Source organism: Heliconius melpomene, chromosome 2 (genome assembly GCF_056956725.1).
Source record: "Heliconius melpomene rosina isolate 202511_hmr_F chromosome 2, ASM5695672v1, whole genome shotgun sequence".
NCBI classification, from domain to species: Eukaryota; Metazoa; Arthropoda; class Insecta; order Lepidoptera; family Nymphalidae; genus Heliconius; species Heliconius melpomene.
The window spans coordinates 5,106,632-5,125,741 of record NC_140390.1 but is presented as its reverse complement, the minus strand read 5'-3'; the positions used below and the strand labels follow the sequence as shown (position 1 = coordinate 5,125,741).

General features: G+C 31.3%; 1 protein-coding gene across 9 annotated transcripts in view; it reads left to right on the top strand.

Moving 5' to 3' along the window:
* Positions 1-1,320: 1,320 nt before the first annotated feature.
* Positions 1,321-19,110, top strand: part of Rilpl (Rab interacting lysosomal protein like) — a 28,603-nt gene continuing 10,813 nt past the window's right edge. For 8 of the 9 annotated variants that reach the window (XM_085197505.1, XM_085197542.1, XM_085197561.1 and 5 more), the window contains exons 1-5: positions 1,322-1,719; positions 4,746-4,863; positions 6,464-6,603; positions 16,861-16,935; positions 17,325-17,423. In XM_085197505.1, coding sequence (XP_085053631.1) covers positions 1,420-1,719; positions 4,746-4,863; positions 6,464-6,603; positions 16,861-16,935; positions 17,325-17,423 — 732 coding nt within the window. In that variant the 5' untranslated portion in view covers positions 1,322-1,419. Of the gene's footprint in view, positions 1,720-4,745; positions 4,864-6,463; positions 6,604-16,860; positions 16,936-17,324; positions 17,424-19,110 lie in introns of all 9 variants that reach the window. The other variant, XM_085197513.1, reaches the window with a different exon arrangement.

The following is a 19,110-nucleotide window of genomic DNA, read 5'->3' as shown; positions in this document are numbered from 1 at the left end:
ACATTATATGGTATACTGAGGAATTTAAAATATTACGTCTTAAATCTAAAAAAGGTAAGGGAGTGATATGCTTAGTTTACTAAAAAAATGTGTATTTACGCTTTTAATGTACATTGTTATTATTGATTCATGAACCAAAATAATAATATGTTTTCTCTCTTCTACTAAGCGTAATATAATTTGAATAAAACCACAAACGCATTATATATAACAATCAAGGATACCGTGCTATGTTTTGTATTAGTTATTATACACAAAAATTCATAAAGATAATTATTACGCAATACGTAAAGCTTATTTCAAGTATAATTTTGAATTACTATTTGTTATAATATAATTTAAATTTATATATTTAAAAAGTAAATGTAAAGGAAGGGGGGGGGTCTTGCTCTTGTTTCATTATATTTACAAATACAATAAATGATTTTAGTATATTAGATGGCAGTGTTAATATTGCCTTAGATTTTTAACATAATTGACATATTTAGTTAATAATTCATACCAACTACAAATTAAATGCAATTTTGTTATTTTTTATGTATGGTAAAAGATATATAAAATGAATTTCATACTTTACAGTTTATGTTTATGTGTGTATCCGAACGCATATTAAATTTAGTGATGTAACAAATATAGCTGTCATTACCAAAATACGAATACTGCTGCCACTCGACTTAAAATACTAAATCGATAATTGTAGTACACAGTTTAAATTAGGCAGTACTCGATTACCATTTTGTCGATAACGATTTAATATTTAGAGATTAACAATAATCAACATGTTTTATTTCTTTTAATTTAGCAATTCAATTACACACGCTTCCACAGCTGTTATGACCACATCATTTGATGAAAAACGTTTTCATGCATGATTTGTGCACATAGTTTTCTGTAACCAAATATTTCAGTTGAAATATTGCTTACACTGCCCAATGAAATGCCTAATCTTCTACTAAGCCTTCAGTTACTAGATGATTGCGTTCGAATGCGATATACTGTAATTCTTCTACGATTTCTGGTGTTGTTGTTGTTTTTGGACGTTTATAACGTGGATCATCTTCAAGAATTGAACGACCATCAACATTAATATATTTTAGTCGATCAACCTATTTTTCTGACTGAAAGTGAAGAGTTTTAACATTCGTTCTTAAATTCCAAAAATAAAAAAAATACTTGCTGCGTGATACTCAATTTTCTTCCATTGTAAAAAATACCGAGACATGACGACATCGAATATAGAATGATGAATCGAAAATGCATAACAATTCTATTCGATTAATTTTTGACATCCCTATTTAATGTAAGACGAATAAATTGACAGAAGTAAAATTCAGTAATAATGGCGCACTTGCGAAAGGTGGATAGCTTTCTGTAAAGATAACATTTCGGTGAGGTGGAGTGAAATTAAGGTGATTTTAAATGCCGTACCGCAGACGATTTTCCGCTAAAATGCAAGATTTTGATGACGAAGTTACCGTTGTTGATGTCTACGATTTAGCATCGGACATTGGAAAGGAATGTGAAATAATTATCGAGAAATACGGCCCTGAAGCCGTAACAGCTCTGCTACCTAAAGTGATAAATGCGCTTGAATTATTAGAAAATTTGGCTGTGCGAAACGAAAAAGAGAACCAAGCATTGCATGAATTAACTGCGAAAATCTCACAATTGGAGAATGACAAAATCGAGAAGGCAGAATATAGGCAAAGATTTGAAAAGGTAAGTGTTAGAGGTCATTGTTATTTGGTGATTGAATGAGTACGTATAAAAACATGAAATACCTAGTTGCTATAGTTTCAACATTTACTAATGCATTGTATTACACGAAATTAGCAAATTTATCATAATTTGCAACATTAATTGACATTATTTATTTTGTGAATGTGATCTTGGAGAGTTATGGTATTGTAATAACAATTCAAGTTGTACTATATATTCAGTGTTATATAAAAAGTGAACATCACAAAATGATATGCCAGTAACAATGTTAGTGTTTGGTTAAATATTGGATTGCATGTTGAAGATTAGACAATTTGAAAAAAAATGAAGTTAAATCTATTTTTTTAGATAACTAACAAATCAAGTATAAACTTGCTTTGTAATTAAAATAACACGATAATTATGTTAAACAAGTAATATACACAAAATAATAAATGTACAAACTTAATAAAACAATAATCCTTCCAAATAGTTTGTTTGCTATGTTTTGTGTTACTTTTATATACATCTTTGTTGTTTTATTTGTATATAAGATATTGCTATACTTTTTGGACTTACTGTATCTTTGTTTAAGAAGATAACAAACTGACATCAATCAATCAGTTTCTTTTTTCTTAGATCAATTTCTAAGGTATTCACAGTTAGGTTGTTGTGGCACAGTGTCGGACTTTCGGGTTCTATCCCATTCAGAAAGTTTTATATCCTAGCTCTAGTAATCGAGTAACAGAACTCATGGCAATAATTTGTAACATAAAAAAAAAAAATTGTGGTGGATAGTCTTTTTACTAGGATACACTAATGTCTGTAGGTTTAATTGGCTGCTAGGGATACTGTGTCAAACTAACGTCTGTAAATTACAATAACTATTTTAATGTAAGCTGCTAACTGAGATGAGAGTTACTAAAAACACCAATGTCATACATAGCTATTTCCGAATTATTATCATTGCCAAGATAATGGATAACTATGTATATATATTGAACAAATATAACATACAATAGATAAGAAACAGTACTTAAGTCTTGGGTAACAATATTTTGAAAACAATAGAGAGGCTTAATAGTAAGTCCTCTCTACTTATCCGGCTATTATATCAGGCATATTATATGAAGCATAAAATCAAAATATTCTTTACTCAATTAGGCTATTATAATTACTTTTGAATTATAAAATTGCATAGAAATGACAATTTTTTTTTTGAACTGAGTATGCTTTTGGTCCTTCTGACCACTACAGCATAATGAGGCTTGGGAGGCTGAACTAGAAGAGTCCAGACTTGGTTACCGTGGAAGGTACCAACAATTAAAACATGATATTGCAACGGCATCCCCTATAAGACTTGGACTGCCACTTACGTACACCATGTTTATAGTGGGGCAAAAAATGTCAGGGCAATAGCCACAATACCAATACCATGTCCTTGCAATAAGTAACAATACCCAATTGCAGAAATTTTCTTTGAAATTAGATGAATATGTTACATATTTGTAAAGTTTTATCAGCTTTGTAATGGAGTTTCAAATGATTTTTTATTTTAAATAACAACAAGATAAAGACATTAAAAAAAATTGTCTCTACATATACATAAATTTTATAAATGGTTGTTTACAACCAAGATTCTAAGCAACTTTTCACAATTATACTACACTTATTATTACACAATATTTACTTACACATATAATTTGATATAGAAGAATGAGGCCATTTATGGCATAGCGGCATAAGCATGTGATTGTAAAAGTGACAGGCTAGGGGTTTGATTCCTCTGGTTTTGAGGTAAAAATGTTCAATGCCTACAGAATTCATCAGAAAATGGGGAGTGGAAGGTCTTAATACTAGGCTCATTCTGCAAACCCTGCTACATGTAGAATAATGATTTATAATATCACATTATTTTAAATGATCAATTAGTTCTTTATGCTTTAACTTTACTAACATAACATCACCTTTTTAAATAGAGTATCCTTAAGTGTATGATTATGATTAATAGTATGATAAGAATATGATTATTCTACTGTTAAGTAGGAGTGTCTCAGTACACATATTTAAAAACACTACCTGGGAAAAGGAATGTCTTAACATTGGATCCCTTTGCCTACCCTTTTATGTGGGATTCAGTGGCAAGTTAAAAAAGTTATCATTTTGTATGAATCAAATTAAAATCAGTTTTATGCTATATCCCACATACAGAATGGTGGGCTTCTGCTGCATTGAGTGGCAACACTGGGCTTTTTGCTTTAGTGCCAGAGCAAAGAAATGAAAATATTAATAAATAATAATTTATTCCCTCAAGTGAAGATTGAACCCACAACCGTCGCGCTACAGTGACACCCTAGTTTGTATGAAGCATAGTTTAGAGGCACTGGCTGTAAATCACTCAATCCATATATTCCATTTTAGTTTTAAAATTCAGTAAAATCATACAATAAAAACCAGTTTTTTTTAAATAAAAGTATTAACTTACATATTATTTAGTGCATAAAATATGATACATTTTTTTCTAATAGCATTTTATTATAATGAGTTCCTAAAAATATTTTTGAATGTATATATAGCGAACCGCTAATAAAAACTACAACTCTCTTACTCAAATCATCTAAATGATTACTGCAATATAGTTAAAATTTCAACCAGATGCAATATAATTGGTAATATGTACCTTGACCAACTTCACTAGTTTCAGGATGCCTTGTTTTTATTACTGAATGATTCTATGTTGAATTTTATTTTCATTCATTTTTTTTTATTTTACTCATTTTATTATTACATAATGTCTTATGTTATTGTGTATTTTATGTTATATGAGCAAAGTAACAGGAAATATTTAACTTCTCAAGTAAATATAATTAAGTTGAGTGATGTATGATATTTTTGAATATGTAGGTACCGTAATTTTTGAGGTTGTCCTGGCGCTGGGGCATAATTATCGCCACTCCGTCCGGTCCTGCGCCCTTTGAATAACTTAACTTAATATGTATGTACAAAAAAAGTAAATTATATATATTTTTTTATTTATTGTTGTTCAGGAAATAGAGGATATCGAACAGCAATGGAGAACGGAATCAGCTGAGCTAGTAACGGCTGTCGCACGTCTACAAGATGAAAACAAACGTTTAAGGAGAACTGTAAATTCGCCTGCAGATGGTATGTAATTAAAAACAAGTTTTCTTAAAATCATCTTTAATGTTATAAAAACAGTTCTGTATGTTTGTTTGTGTGTATTATAGAACTAAATATAACGAAATTTGGCATAGTAAAAATAATCTATATATATAAAAGGACTTGTCCTCACTGATTGAGGTAAGACGCACGCAAAGCCGTAACCGCTGTGCGTAGAAACGTTAAATTTGGACAAAAGTTTACTTTCGTAATCTGGACATCCACTAAGAAGGGATTTTGAAAAATGTTAACCCTAAAGGGGTGAAATAGGGGTTCAAAGTTTGTATGGAAAATTTTTTAAATCGGCACCGATTTTTATAAAATTTGAAATTTAGATTTTTAAAAGTATTTAATTGAACACGTGTTTCATCGTTTTCTAGAATTCTCCCACTAAGGGTGTAAATAAGGGGTTGAAAAATTTGTATAGATTTTTTTAAAATCGTCACCAATTTTTATAAAATTTGAAATTCAGACTCTTAAACGTATATAATTAAACACATGTTTCATGGTTTTCTAGAATTCACTCCCTAAAGGTGCAAATAAGGGGTTGAAAATTTGTATGGGAAAATTCTTAAATCGCCACCGATTTTTATAAAATTTGATATTTAGACTTTTAAAAATATTTAATTGAACATATGTTTCATGGTTTTCTAGAATTCACCCCCTAAGGGTGCAAATAAGGGGTTGAAAGTTTATATGGAAAAATCTTACAATCGCCACCGATTTTTATAAAATTTGAAATTTAGACTCTTAAAAATATTTCATTGAACACATGTTTCATGGGTTATTAGAATTCACTCCTAAATACGCAAGCGAAGCTGCGCGCGTCCGCTAGTCATGTAATAATTAAACATAATATGAATGCGACAGATTGTGACTTCGATTCCCATTGGAGGAAATGAAATATTAATTATTTTCATTCGCTCTGGTGTCCAGGCACAGCGCGCTGTCGTGTTCCACCACTTAACACGCCTCCAGAATTATAATTTAGCGACAGTAGGGCGCGGAGTGTCTTAACACTAGGATCTCTCTGTCTGCTACACGTGGAATACAGCGTAAAGCTGAAAAAAAAAAACTAAATGCTATAGAAACTAATTTTAATAATTTCACTCATATCGCCGAAGAAAGCGTAATGTTTACAAGCGAGGTTCAGGTGATCCACTAGTATGAAAGTAATTGTGCGAAGCCGTTTCCGTTTTTGTATACGGGTGTTCCTTGTTCCGTCATATGTTTAAATATGGTGACATGAGTCAACCCTTATTGATAATTCAGATAAAGCCTGCTTAATATTTTTTATATGTTTAATTTTAACTTTGTAAAAGTAGTTTAATTGTTTTTTATATGAATTTTCTCGTAGGATGATATCTATTTATATTTGTATATATATATATATTACGTTTTCGTTTCTACGACCTGACTGGACAAAGCAAATCTGATCGATCTCCATCTTTTATTCGTTTGGAAGGAAATGATAAAAAAAGCCTAGTAAAGTAATAACCTGACCTGAAAGTGTTGGCAGTCGTGGATCCAAATCCTACTTCGATTTTAAGCATACTCTCAATACAGAAACATTGGTTAAAATTAGGTTCAAGCGCTCCACCATCACCGGCCAGAGAGCACGACCAAGAGGTGCTGTCACGACTAAGCAGTACTGCTGAGAAACAAAGAGCTACTCTACGCAGCCAGGAGCAGCAGCTGCAGAAGAAACAACAGCTTATTGAGAATGTGAGTGACATTCATTATATATGTTGTAATATTTAAACAATGCTTAAATCGTATTTGAAGCAGATTTATATTTATAAATTATAACGTTAATGTTTTTTAAACAACCCTCACGTCTCTCGTTGGCTGTCCTTTACTGTGGCTTAAAACATTAATTGTTTCTATAAGGCATCTCAGGCCCGAGTAATACCAGCTTAAACCCAGTGAAGCAAATTTCTTAAGAAATAATAGATTATTTATTTACACTTTATTTGTACCGGCAACCTTGTCACCGTAGTTGTTCTTTAAGCCAAATGCTGATGATACCAAAAGGGTTCACAGAAGGTAATTTTACGGAGAAATATAATTGAAAGGGGGAGCAGAGAGGGCAGAGGGAACTTAGTGTTAAGACACTCCGTTCCCCACTATCTGCCTAATTCTGTAGGCAGAAAGTGGAGAACGTACTAAGTGATAACTCTATATTGCACTATCATAGGTTATTTTTATTTTCTAAATTTAGGATATCAGTAATCGGACGCTATACCTCTAAGCGATACGATAACGATGAAATATAATTCAAGGCGAGCAATATCTTGTATAGGAACTAAGACGATTAAAAATTTTAAATTAGAAATTATGATAATTTATAAATTTACTTATAAATGCTTCTATTCGGCGGAAAGTGGAAAATGGTGTGTCTTAACTCTACGTTCCCTCTGCCTACACTGCTATATACGAGATACACTGTTAAACTGAAAATTAATAGTTTTTGTCGTTAGCAAGTAATAGATATTTTAAATTAACTTTTATGGTAAAATAGTGTAATGATTCTTCTTTTTTCACCATGTGCTCACACAGAGACATGTGGAATACTTGAAACCAGTATTACTTTTTGTCTAATCGCTGGATATATATTTTTTTCATTTATTTAGCTACATAGTTTGGCAATAGCTTCCCCACCATTTCCCTCCCCCATTTAGGACTTTACTTTACTTTTCACCGATGATGAAATAGTCCATTACCCCGAGTGGAAATCGAACCTGGAAATTATATTAGTTTCTAAAACCACTCTGAATGTCCAAGATATATTAACTGCTGCATCGAACTTTGTGGTTCAATACTATTATTACTATTGTTATCTTTTATTTTATTATTATCTTTTTTACTATATTATTACTGTTATTACTGAATGAAAAAATCGTAAGCAATTTGAATATTTTACTACATTGAATGTAACTTCAGAGAAGTTCTTACTTAAGAATTTCTTATGGTAACACACTATTAACTTTTTTTTACGTAACTTCATCGTCATAGTTCTGTCTTGTATGCGTATTTATAATTAAATAGAGTCACTTTTACTTTTACAGTGTGAGAGTATACATAGATGTATAATTGTATAACTAAAGCTTTACATCTATTAATTATACTATATTTGATATTGATGAGTAAAACTTTATCAATTTACAAATATATTAATGGTAATTATGGGGCCAGTCGTACCGCAGGGGAACAAATGTTTGACTGTAATGGCGACTGGTCATGGGTTCGATCCCTATTCGAGGAATTGAAATTGATATTTATTTAAATTTATATTTTCATTTCTGAGTTCCGTCACTCATTACGCAATGCCTCGAAGCATTCCGCAGAAAGAAGAAAACATAGTGTCTTGACACTAGTTTCACTCTGTCTTTACTGCTGTGTGATACAGCGTGAAGCTGATTTATTTAGTTTATTCTTTTAAAAAATGTAGGTACATTATCTATGTCCGTTGTCATATGGTCCCAGTTGGATATGTATAACAATGAAAAGTCGAGAAAATATATCTAAAATATATGTATGTATTTTCCCTAGACAGTTTCCCGAGTCTGGTTAGTTAGGCGAAATGTGATTTCGGCCTGTGTCTAGTATCTGTTTGACGGTACAAAATGTAGGACAATGTAATGTTATTATTTTTATATTCTGAGCTGGGCCAAAGAATGTTGAATTTGCATGATTATTAAAAATACATCGTTTTTTTACTAAAGCAGGGTAGGCAGAGGAAACCTAGTGTTAAGACACTCCGCTCCCCACGTTCCGCCGAAATCTATGAATGGCTTCTTCTGTTAATTGAAAAAAAAAAAAAACAATATCTTGACTTATACGTGAAGTGGAAAAAATATTCTCAAAAAATAGTTCTTTTATTCTATTCTCTAACACCTTTTAGCTAATACGGCGAGATGATCTCATTGTCTATGACGTCACCGTGACATTCCCTAACATAACACGAACCAAAATGTAACCTTTACCCCAGTACTGATGTAGGGCGTGACAGATTAAATAACCCGTATACTTGAAAGGTCTTCTCCCTATATACATACCAACGATATATCAATATAGCCTTTTATTTAAGCCAATTTGACATTGTTTTTTAGTTGATTAGTTCCAGTGTTGCCATGTCGTTAAAAATAAGTAAAGCAAACATTGCTTATTTGTTTAAAATGTTTCATCAAAATTAATATTGTTAGGTTAGGTTAGAAAAAAAATGTGGCACTATATTTTTTTTGTATTACCCTGCACTCAGCAGAGGCAGAGGAAACCTAGTATTAAGTTCTTCTCTATTTTCCGCCGTTCTCACCAGAGCGAAGAAAATGCAAATATTGAATATATAATTTCCTCCAGTGAGAATAGAACCCATACCCTGATCGTGTTTACAGTCCCACTTTGTGTTCCTGCTCCACGACTCTCCTCTATTCCATACAGTGTTATTTTTAGTTTTCAATTACTTAACATGCTCCCTCTTTAAGTGACGTGGCGTAGATAGGTAGACCCATTTGGGAGTCTACTTCGCGAATTGTAAAGAAACTGCTTAAAATGTTTTTTAATTTAATCTGTATATTCCTTTTATGATTATAATAGTTTATCCTGGAAAATGTTTGTTTTCGTTTTTTTTTATGTCAGTCGTGTTAGATTTAAAAAGGTATATTAAAATAATATTTAATTTACATTAAGTTAACATAATAATTATTATTAGATAGTACTGGTCGAAAATGTTGTTAAAATTATACTTTTAAAGTAATTATATAATTATAACGAACGAACGAGTCATTCCTATTGTAAATTGCTTACAGTCACGATTATGGAGAATTATTTTATTGAAAAACGACAATTCTCATGTTTAACATTTATATAAATAAATATTTATATTGTAATTCAAAGAAAAAATAATTAGAACATATAATTTATACGCGGAGTTAATGCTTCCAGAATTCGGCAGAAAGTGGGGAACGGAGTGACTTAACACTAGGTTCCCTCTGCCTACCCTGCTGCGTGCGGGATACAGCGTGAATGAAACTGATAAAAAAATACCAACCACCACCTTTATTATGTTGTTTTCTAGTAAGAATTTTTTAAAAAATAAAATAAAAACAACAATCGTTGTATAACGCGGTAGTGAATAACAAGTTCAAGCGAGTCGAGAGCGCGCACTCCACGTGTAATGGGATCCGACGAGAGGGTAAAAAGCCGGTCTGGAAAATGCAATTGACACTATTGCAGCAATTTTAGGTCAAAATATTTACACTGCAGCGAAATATGTAAACTTAGTTGTTCAATTATCGATTATTATTGCTAATATTGACTATAGTTTAATGTATATGTTTGACTATAGTTTTACTTTTATTATATTTGCAAGTCAGTATATTCTATGACTTATACTAGACTAGTCTAGACTTATACTATATTTGGATTCGTCCCTAGTGGTAATTTAGTGCCAAGTGAATACAGCATTTGATACCTATATAGGTTCTTCGATTTTTTTTTCGGCGAAGAAGGCGAGATCGATGTTAGGTTTATTCAACATTTATCTTGGCTCTCATTTCACATTTATGTTTTTGATGATATATCGTAACTTTTTGTAAAGAAGTTGTTGTTAAAATAATTTTATTTTCTTACTTATTTTATGTAACTTTCACACTTAACCTTTTTTTCTACTTTATTCATAGTTATCTATAATTGTCAGTTTTCAGATTTTTCCCAACATTTTATAAACTTTGGTTTCTAATATCAATTTTCTATGTCATCTAGAAGTGGGTTAGGTTTTTGGTAAGTGAGTCAGTCACAAAAATGCCGGTTTTTAAACGTTAATATTTCAATAACTGTTTGAATTAAATTCACAAATTTTATATACTATACAAGCTAGTGGGTATCGATAAATGCGCTAAATTGATATATTAAGTAGTTTAGGAGTTATATAAAACTCAAAAGCAAAAAGGAGCTAGAAATATTTCGCCTAAAATACTTAGTTTTTTAACTTGGCTGGACACGCTTACGTGTCCTTAATGAACATGTAAATGGATTTTTGGTATACATATATTGAAGACCTCGGTTGACCTTCGAAAACACAGTTTCCAAAATACTGGAGGAAGGTCACGTAAAAAGCTTGAGGATCCCCCGGAGGGCATGTACGAAGAGGTTGATGACAGTGGACGAGGCGAAAGAGGTATAGACGGTAGAGACCGTAGTCTTTGGCGCTCCGTTCTCTCTTACTACCCCGCTAGGAATAAAGCGTGAAGCTATGTATGTATGTATAAAAAACATTTATATGATATTTATTGTAAAAATTTAGAATGATTCATATAATAATATACTTACTACCACATTGCGATTACTCATCACCAATTCAACACACGAAGAAGTTGCGAGACGATATTATTATATCTAAAGATTATGGCTAACTTACAAAAACAGCTTTTATTCATATTTGTCTTTTTTAATATGCACGTTAAACTCGTATTTATGTTTATTCACATATATATAAGGATTCTGTTATTTTCTTTGTGAAGTACGGAACCTTAAAAATAGCTTTTATGATGTAAAATTGAGAACGAGTGAATAGGCACTACCTAGGCAAGCATGTTTCACTTTCGTTGTCATCGTCACTTACCACCAGGTTAGATAGCGGACAAATGCTTGTTTATCAACAATAAAAAAAAAAAAATATATTTGTATATTTACATTGAGGTTATAAAAAAATAAGCGATGGTTTTCATTAGAAGACATAAAACGGCCTGTACACAAGATTAGGTGTGCACCTATTTCAATCTTGTTATAACATGTGGTTTATACTGCAACTTAAGTTTAGTGACTACTCTCACCGTTGCCGTTGGGAACTAGGTATTTGAAAATAGTTGATTTTATTTGTGCAATACCCACGAGATTGTGGATTTAGGTCGTCTCTGTTACCAGCATAGTTTAATTATTTTCTATAGTGTAAGCAGTTAACTATTTTCCTTTTATAATCCGTAGGTATACTATATATATAATAGTTTTAAATATATCGTTCAATAGATTTCTTTGAGGTCTATTTGTTGTGTAATTATTATGTAAGAATTTTTTTTTATATAATCACTGGTGTTTAAAAAGATATTAAAAATTCACTTGTCTCGATCGATTCGATAGTAAATGTGAATGGTGAAAGTCTTTTAGAATGTAACTTAGAACAATAAATTAATATACACACTATTTCGTTGTAAATTTCATTATTATTTTGTTGTTTTGTCAATAGAAGATTTTTTAATTAACATTTTGCAAGTTAATTTTATTCTATAGATACGAATAATAAAATTATGACTCATCGCTGTTTGTACATGGAAGATTTATGAGAAAATCTATTATTAAATTTTTGTCTCTGTGAGTTTCTTCACATTAGTCTCAGAAACGGCTTAACCGATTTAAATGCAGTTTTAACTGTTGTGTTTTGGCAAATTTTACTTTAACATTTAGTGTTTATTTTATTTCAATCGGTTCATAAATAAAAAACGTTTTGACAAAATTGCTACAATTTTTTTATTGAATTGGCTGAAACTTTAGCTTTAAATGATAATGTTATGAGATGACAAAAATAAATCAGGTAAGAAAATGAATAATTGTGTAGTACTTACAAGCGGGCGAAGCCGCAAGCGTGTGAAATATATACATATAAACATATAATCCATTGCATGTGCATAAATGTAATTTCACTTGATGGTATTTGCTCGTCTTCATCAAAAAACGTTCTCTCGGTCTGATTTAAAACTTATTTTTATTTTAACTATTTATTTCTGTTCTACTTTACTTAGTTCCTAACTTTAGTTGGGCTACTCTAATTGTAATACCGCCGCAACTTATATAATATTTAACTTTAAATCTAAAACTTTATTTAGGCGTGCCTTATTTAGTGTGAGAAATAGGACATTTTGAAATATTTAATTGCAAATTCATTTCTTCACTCTGGTGTCGAGGCAAAGGGCGGTGTTGTGTTACGCCATTGAACATGCAACACCTCGGGACCACTACCAACGGAGTGTCTTTACACTGGGTTCCCTTTGCCTACCATGCTGCTTGCGGGATACAGAGTGATTTTAAAGTTTACCGAGCTCTTTGCATGTTATAACGTTATTATTTTGTCAAAAACAAAATTGACTTATTATACGATCCTTTACAAAAGATAAAAGATATTTAATGCGTCAGTAACTTGAGATGCAAAGATTATTTTAATCATATTGTCTCTTTAAAAAATCCGTCAGTGATCAAAATCAGTTGACAGATACAATATTCAATTTTAAAAAGAGGGTGGATTGGGCGGCCGTTTATATAAATTCGAAGAGCTTCCAACCCAATCTTATTTTATTTGGGATTCTTTTGTTTTTTCTTATATCCCCCTTTTACCATATTGTATTTTAAATATTTCAACCATGCGTAACAAGAGTACTAGCTAGCTATTTATTTGTGAATGTACATAATAAAGTGAATATTTAAATTTAGAAAATTATGTTTATATACTTTTTTTTCATATTAATATCGAATATAATCAGGTTCCCAGGTTCCCTCTGCCTTAAAAAGTCTAATATGAATTGAAAAATATTAATGAAATGTCGCACCTAAGTCGAAAAAAAAATTAAAAATGTATCATAATTATATGTAAATTCAGTAAATGTCATGTTATTTTTGCTAGGGTTTTTTTCACAAGATTTTTATTTCCGAGCTAAGTCTTTCAACAATGCATACCATTATAGAATGCTTTAATGTTATCTATTCAGCTGTGAAAACATTGCTGTGGTGTTATTAAGTTTAACTGCATCGCATACATATTAAGTTTTAAATTTTTTTACATGGAAAGTGGGGAACGGGAGAGTTTTAATTGGAACGGAGTGTTTTAACACTAAGTTCTCCGGTTCCCTCTGCCCACTTTGCTATGTTCTGTCGCACACTAAACACTGAGTCATGAGGAGGGGAGAAAGAACTGTCCGTTCGAAACACGGCTAGCGTTGGGTTAAGAGTGAAAGAGAGTGCGTGAGAAAAAGAAGCAAGACAAACTAGCGCCGTTACGCGTTACGTAACGAAACGTTTTTCCCTTCCATAAAAAGTTATCACTTGAAAATATTATTTCACATTTATAGGGTGAGACATGTGCATGCATAATGACTTCTATTTATGATGAAACATGTTAGGCCAGCAAAGACGAGATACATATATACCATGCAAACATCTATTGAATACACAGTTGAGCTGAGTGGTGACGGATTGCCTCTAGACGGATGTTTAAATATAGTATTTTGTATAGCAGTGATTACGTGTTTTTGTTTTCATTCATGTTTCTAAAGAAAATGTCGTTTTTATTATTTTATAGCAATTAACAAATATTTATTTTGTGCAAGAAATATACAACGTTTTGGTTTTATTGCTTTTTTATGTTTGTTTATTTAAATATTATAATATACTAGCGGCCCGATCGCGGCTTCGCCTGCGGGAACCACGGTATTATTGATTTCTGTCTCCATGAGTGACGTCCATGCAAAATTTGAGACTCCTAGCATTTGCAGTAACGAAGTTTCATACAAACTTTCAACCCTAAAAACAATCCCTTAGGAGTCGAATATTGCAAATTCCCGTCTTAGCGAGCACCTACGTCCTATAAGTAACTCCTATGCAAAATTTGAGATTCCTAGCACATGTAGTTTCTGAGATTTCGTGATGAGTGAGTGACCTTTCGATTATATATATATAAATTAAGTTTTCATTGCGTCATAAATGTTCAAAAATATTATAATTTAAATAATAAGTATAGTAAAAACCTATATGAGACTTTATTATATACAAGCTATATAAACATAATTTATCTTGTTATTTATATTTAATGTTTTCATTTCTTCGTTCTGATGCATCCCGAATTCGGTAGAAAATGGAGAACGGAGTGTCCTAAAACACCAGGTTCCCTCTACCTAACCTGCTATGTGCAAGATACAGCTTGAAGTTAAAAATATATATTTTAAATTTGAATGTTAATAATGTAAATCTCGTTAAGACCACTTCAATTTAGTACTTAATGAGTGTTCATTTTATTAATCGACAATAGTTAGTTGTTGCTTGTCATTAATTGTTATCGCTTAGATAATTTACGAATATTTTTTTTGTTATCATTTTACCCTATTTAAATATTTAGTACGTTATAATAGCAATACTTTCTGATTGTATTAGTTTTTATTATATCGTTAATTTTAAAAACAACGTTTGGTAGAATTTCATGTCATCTTTTGCGTGATTAACTCGGTGGTTGTGGGTTCGATCCCCACTCGAGGTAGTGAAATATTTATTTACATTTATATTTCCATTTCTTCGCTCTAGTTCTGCCACTCAACACGCAATGCCTCCAGAATTCGGCAGAAAGTGGGGAACGGAGTGTTTTAATACCAGATTCCCTCTGCCTATCCTGCCATGTGCGGGATACAGCGTGAAGCTAAAAAAAAATAATCCCGATTGGTAATATAAACTCAAAACTATTGTATTCGATCAGGGACATACTAACTGTACCACGATGGTCTTTTAAACTATTTCTATTTATACTGTCTTTTTTTCTAATTCCTTTAATTTCATTGATTACTCCATTCTAACGTTAAAGTGAAAAGTCTAATGTACCGCAACCAGAGCGAAACTGCTCGAATTTGCGGCATACGAGTGCTGACCTTCGGTTATTCAATAAATTACTATCATTATTACTAGGTACTAAATTATTAAGTAAATCAATATATTGATTACACTTAAAACATTAATAATCGATAGGCTGAAGGAATCTGGGAACCCATTGTGTAGTGTTAAGGCACTCCCGTTCCCCACTTTCCTTCGGATTTTGGCAGTATTTCGTGATGAGTGGCGGAACTGAACGCCGCGCTTTGCCTTGTTACGGTAGCGATGAAATGAAAATATTATTTTTTTTATTTCCTCGAGCCGGAATCAAACCCATTATATGTCGCAGTCATGTGTTTACAGTAGCACGCTTGTACGGAGGGTACACGTTAAGGCCACTGATAACTACTATCATAAATGAATGTTTTATTAAAAAATACATTATTATTATTATTTTTTGTTTATTTATATTTATTATTATTTTTATTTATTTATTACATGTTAGATTAAATTTTATAATTTTCGATTTGTTCACTGATGAAGAGACGATTTAATTGCTGAAACACTGCGTTATAGGTTGCTAAATCCAATGCATTGCTTTCTTTTCCTTGTGTAAATCTGTCCAATTTCTTTCTATTTAAATTGGAATTATAACAGATTTATAATATAACTTAGGCCCGTATTTATTAACCGCTCTCAAGTCTGAGATCGATCTTGAGATGTCGTTTTCATTCATAAATTATATATCTATGAATCAAAACAGCATTTCAAGGTCGATCTCAGATTTGAGAGCGATTTTATATAAACGAGTCTTGGTAACTGAGATATAAACTTATAGCTATTATGTTACAATATTGATTATTAATTAAATAATAACCATTCATTACTTTTAAAGCAAATATTATTGTTAATTGTTAATTTAATCTACCTTCCTCTGTAAATAGTGTTTAAATATTTATTTAACATTATTACTTAAATGATTTATCGACGACTGAAACAACAGTATATTATAGCAATTTGTTTAGATTTTTTGGCCTAAAATCTCCATTTGAATTTTTCCTTGTGTCTAAATGATTTCGGATTATAAGGATTGACGTATCTAATCATAAAGATATAATATGTAGTGTTTTTTATCTCCCGCAAAGCTAGAGTACTATCTTTATATGCCTACTACGTTATAGTTATCACATTTAAGATTGTATCGTTACCAAACATTACTGTTTAAAATAGTAAATTATATTTATATAGCCGCGGTTTTTTAAATTTTCAATAATATGTATTTTAAATTAATTTAACTCATTTTTTTTGCAAGATTTCTATTTTTTTCTAAAATATAAAATGGCCATTCTGGATGAATTACAGTTGACGAGTCAAGTGGAGAAATTAACTCAGGTTAGCCGCGACCTCGGACGGAAACACAAGCAGCTTCAAAGTCAGGTACTTGCCTCATTAGAATATGTACTTAAATCTCTTTATTTGCTCTTCGCTAATGTCTTTTTATTTAGATTAGTTAATTATGAAAATGTTAATTATTTTTAATTATAATGATAGTGTAAGAAAAGTAAAATATCATAAATAAAGATTTATTTTTGTTTTTTTTTTTTCATTTACATCTGTTTTTCTTTTAGTTATGATTGGACTAAATTATTGCAAAGAATTTCATCCTGAAGTTAGCTGTAGATAACTGCGCGTATTTGATTTTAGGATATTTCTTGTTTTTGATTACTTTCTTTCGAAGTTTAGAAAGTTTATTTAATTTGACAATAAAATAATATCGACGTAATTTAGAATATGATTGAGAATTAATTTTGCATTTCTTATTATAGATGCGCTTAGTGTGCGAAGAACGTACAGAGTTGACTGCCATAGTCCAGTCCCAGCAGCGCGACATAACCGCCCTTCAACAATCCGATGCACACAACAAGGTATGTAAATGTGAGCGGCACAAGGGTGTAGGTTCGATCCCCACTCGAGGAAGTGGAATATTTATTTACGTTTATATTTACATTTCTTCGCTCTAGTGTCGCGGCCGCACATCGCGGCCTTGGGTTCTGCCACTCAACACGCAATGCCTCCAGAATTCGGCAGAGAGTGGGGAACGGAATGTCTTGTCTCAGCGTGAAGGAATCGTCTTTTTTTTTTTTTCGGTCTTGAGGTTAATGCTGTTAGCCCTATTGGCCTTTACAGCGACGCCGGGTGGGTAAGGAAGAGGGTACTCTGTCCCTGAAAATATGCAGGCACTATGTGGCTGCCTGTGGGGTGGCCCCCTATGGGGCATGGAATCGTCCCCCCTTGCTTTTTCTTATATTTTTCTTATACATGAATACATTTAGTTATTTTATAGAGTACCCAAATGAAGTATCATATTAATAATAATTCATACATTACCTACATTTTGGTATTCTATACATTGCCGATGTATTGTATAGAATAATTCTATAATTATACACATTGTCCGTAACATATATGTATATTTATTGCAATTAAATTTGTACGCTTCAGTGCGTTACTACTTGTTTACCTTAATTTTAATATAATATTTTAATGAACATTGGACCTATGTTTTGCCGTCATTATAAATTAAACACAAGCGTGTGAATATAAACGCGATAGGTTGTGGGTACGATTCTCACTAGAGGCAATTAAATATTTATCTAAATTTATATTTTAATTCCGTGGAAAGTGAGAAACGGAGTGTCTTAACACTAGGCTTCCTCTGCCTAATTTGGTACATGCGGGATACAATGTAAAACTGAAAATAAATATACTAAATTGCAACAAGAAATCCACAAATTCTACGTTGTATATTGCATTAAATATATTAAAGAAAGGATAATAAATCTTACAAAAGTCAACTAACTGTCACTCGTTATCTGATGAGTTTATAAATACGCATATAGACGGAAGCAATTGTTCACAGCTAGTCTATAATGTATTAAAATGTATGTACATACATACATATATTTCTACTTACTTCAATTTAAATATTTAACATTTTAAGTCATTATGCAACTTAGTTTTAATTCGTAGTTTTCTATAATTTTTAAAATATTTATGTATGTATGTATAAAGGAAGTAAAATTATATTTTTTATTAAGACTACCTTTAAGCAATTAAAAACTTTTTGTTTTAATTTGGTTGGTCCGAAATACAGAAAGGAAGTTAATCAAATACCACAATCCCTTTAATTTTAATTTAACCCTTAAATGCATATTGTATCAAAAACGAAACAGAAAGTTTTACACGATTCAGAGCCCTTAAAATTTTTACTACGTATAATTTTGACTTATAATATAAACGAATAGTAGTTTCTGAACGAAAAAGTAAAGCATTGTGATTGGTCCGCCTTTTTATTATGCGTTCATATGTCATTGTTCGCTGTCCGTTACAAGTTTCAACAACAAGTGAATTTGAAAGTTTTCATCAGGTGTTATTGAATGAATCTTGAAGCTAATCCAGATAAAAAAAATATTTTATCGTAGGTAAGTACTTTGATTGCATGGTACCATAATATTTTACATTTGAATTTTATATTATAAATAATAAAAGCATTTCTTTTGCTTGTATCAAAAATGAGACATCATGCATTTCGGACTTTGACTTGTTTACATT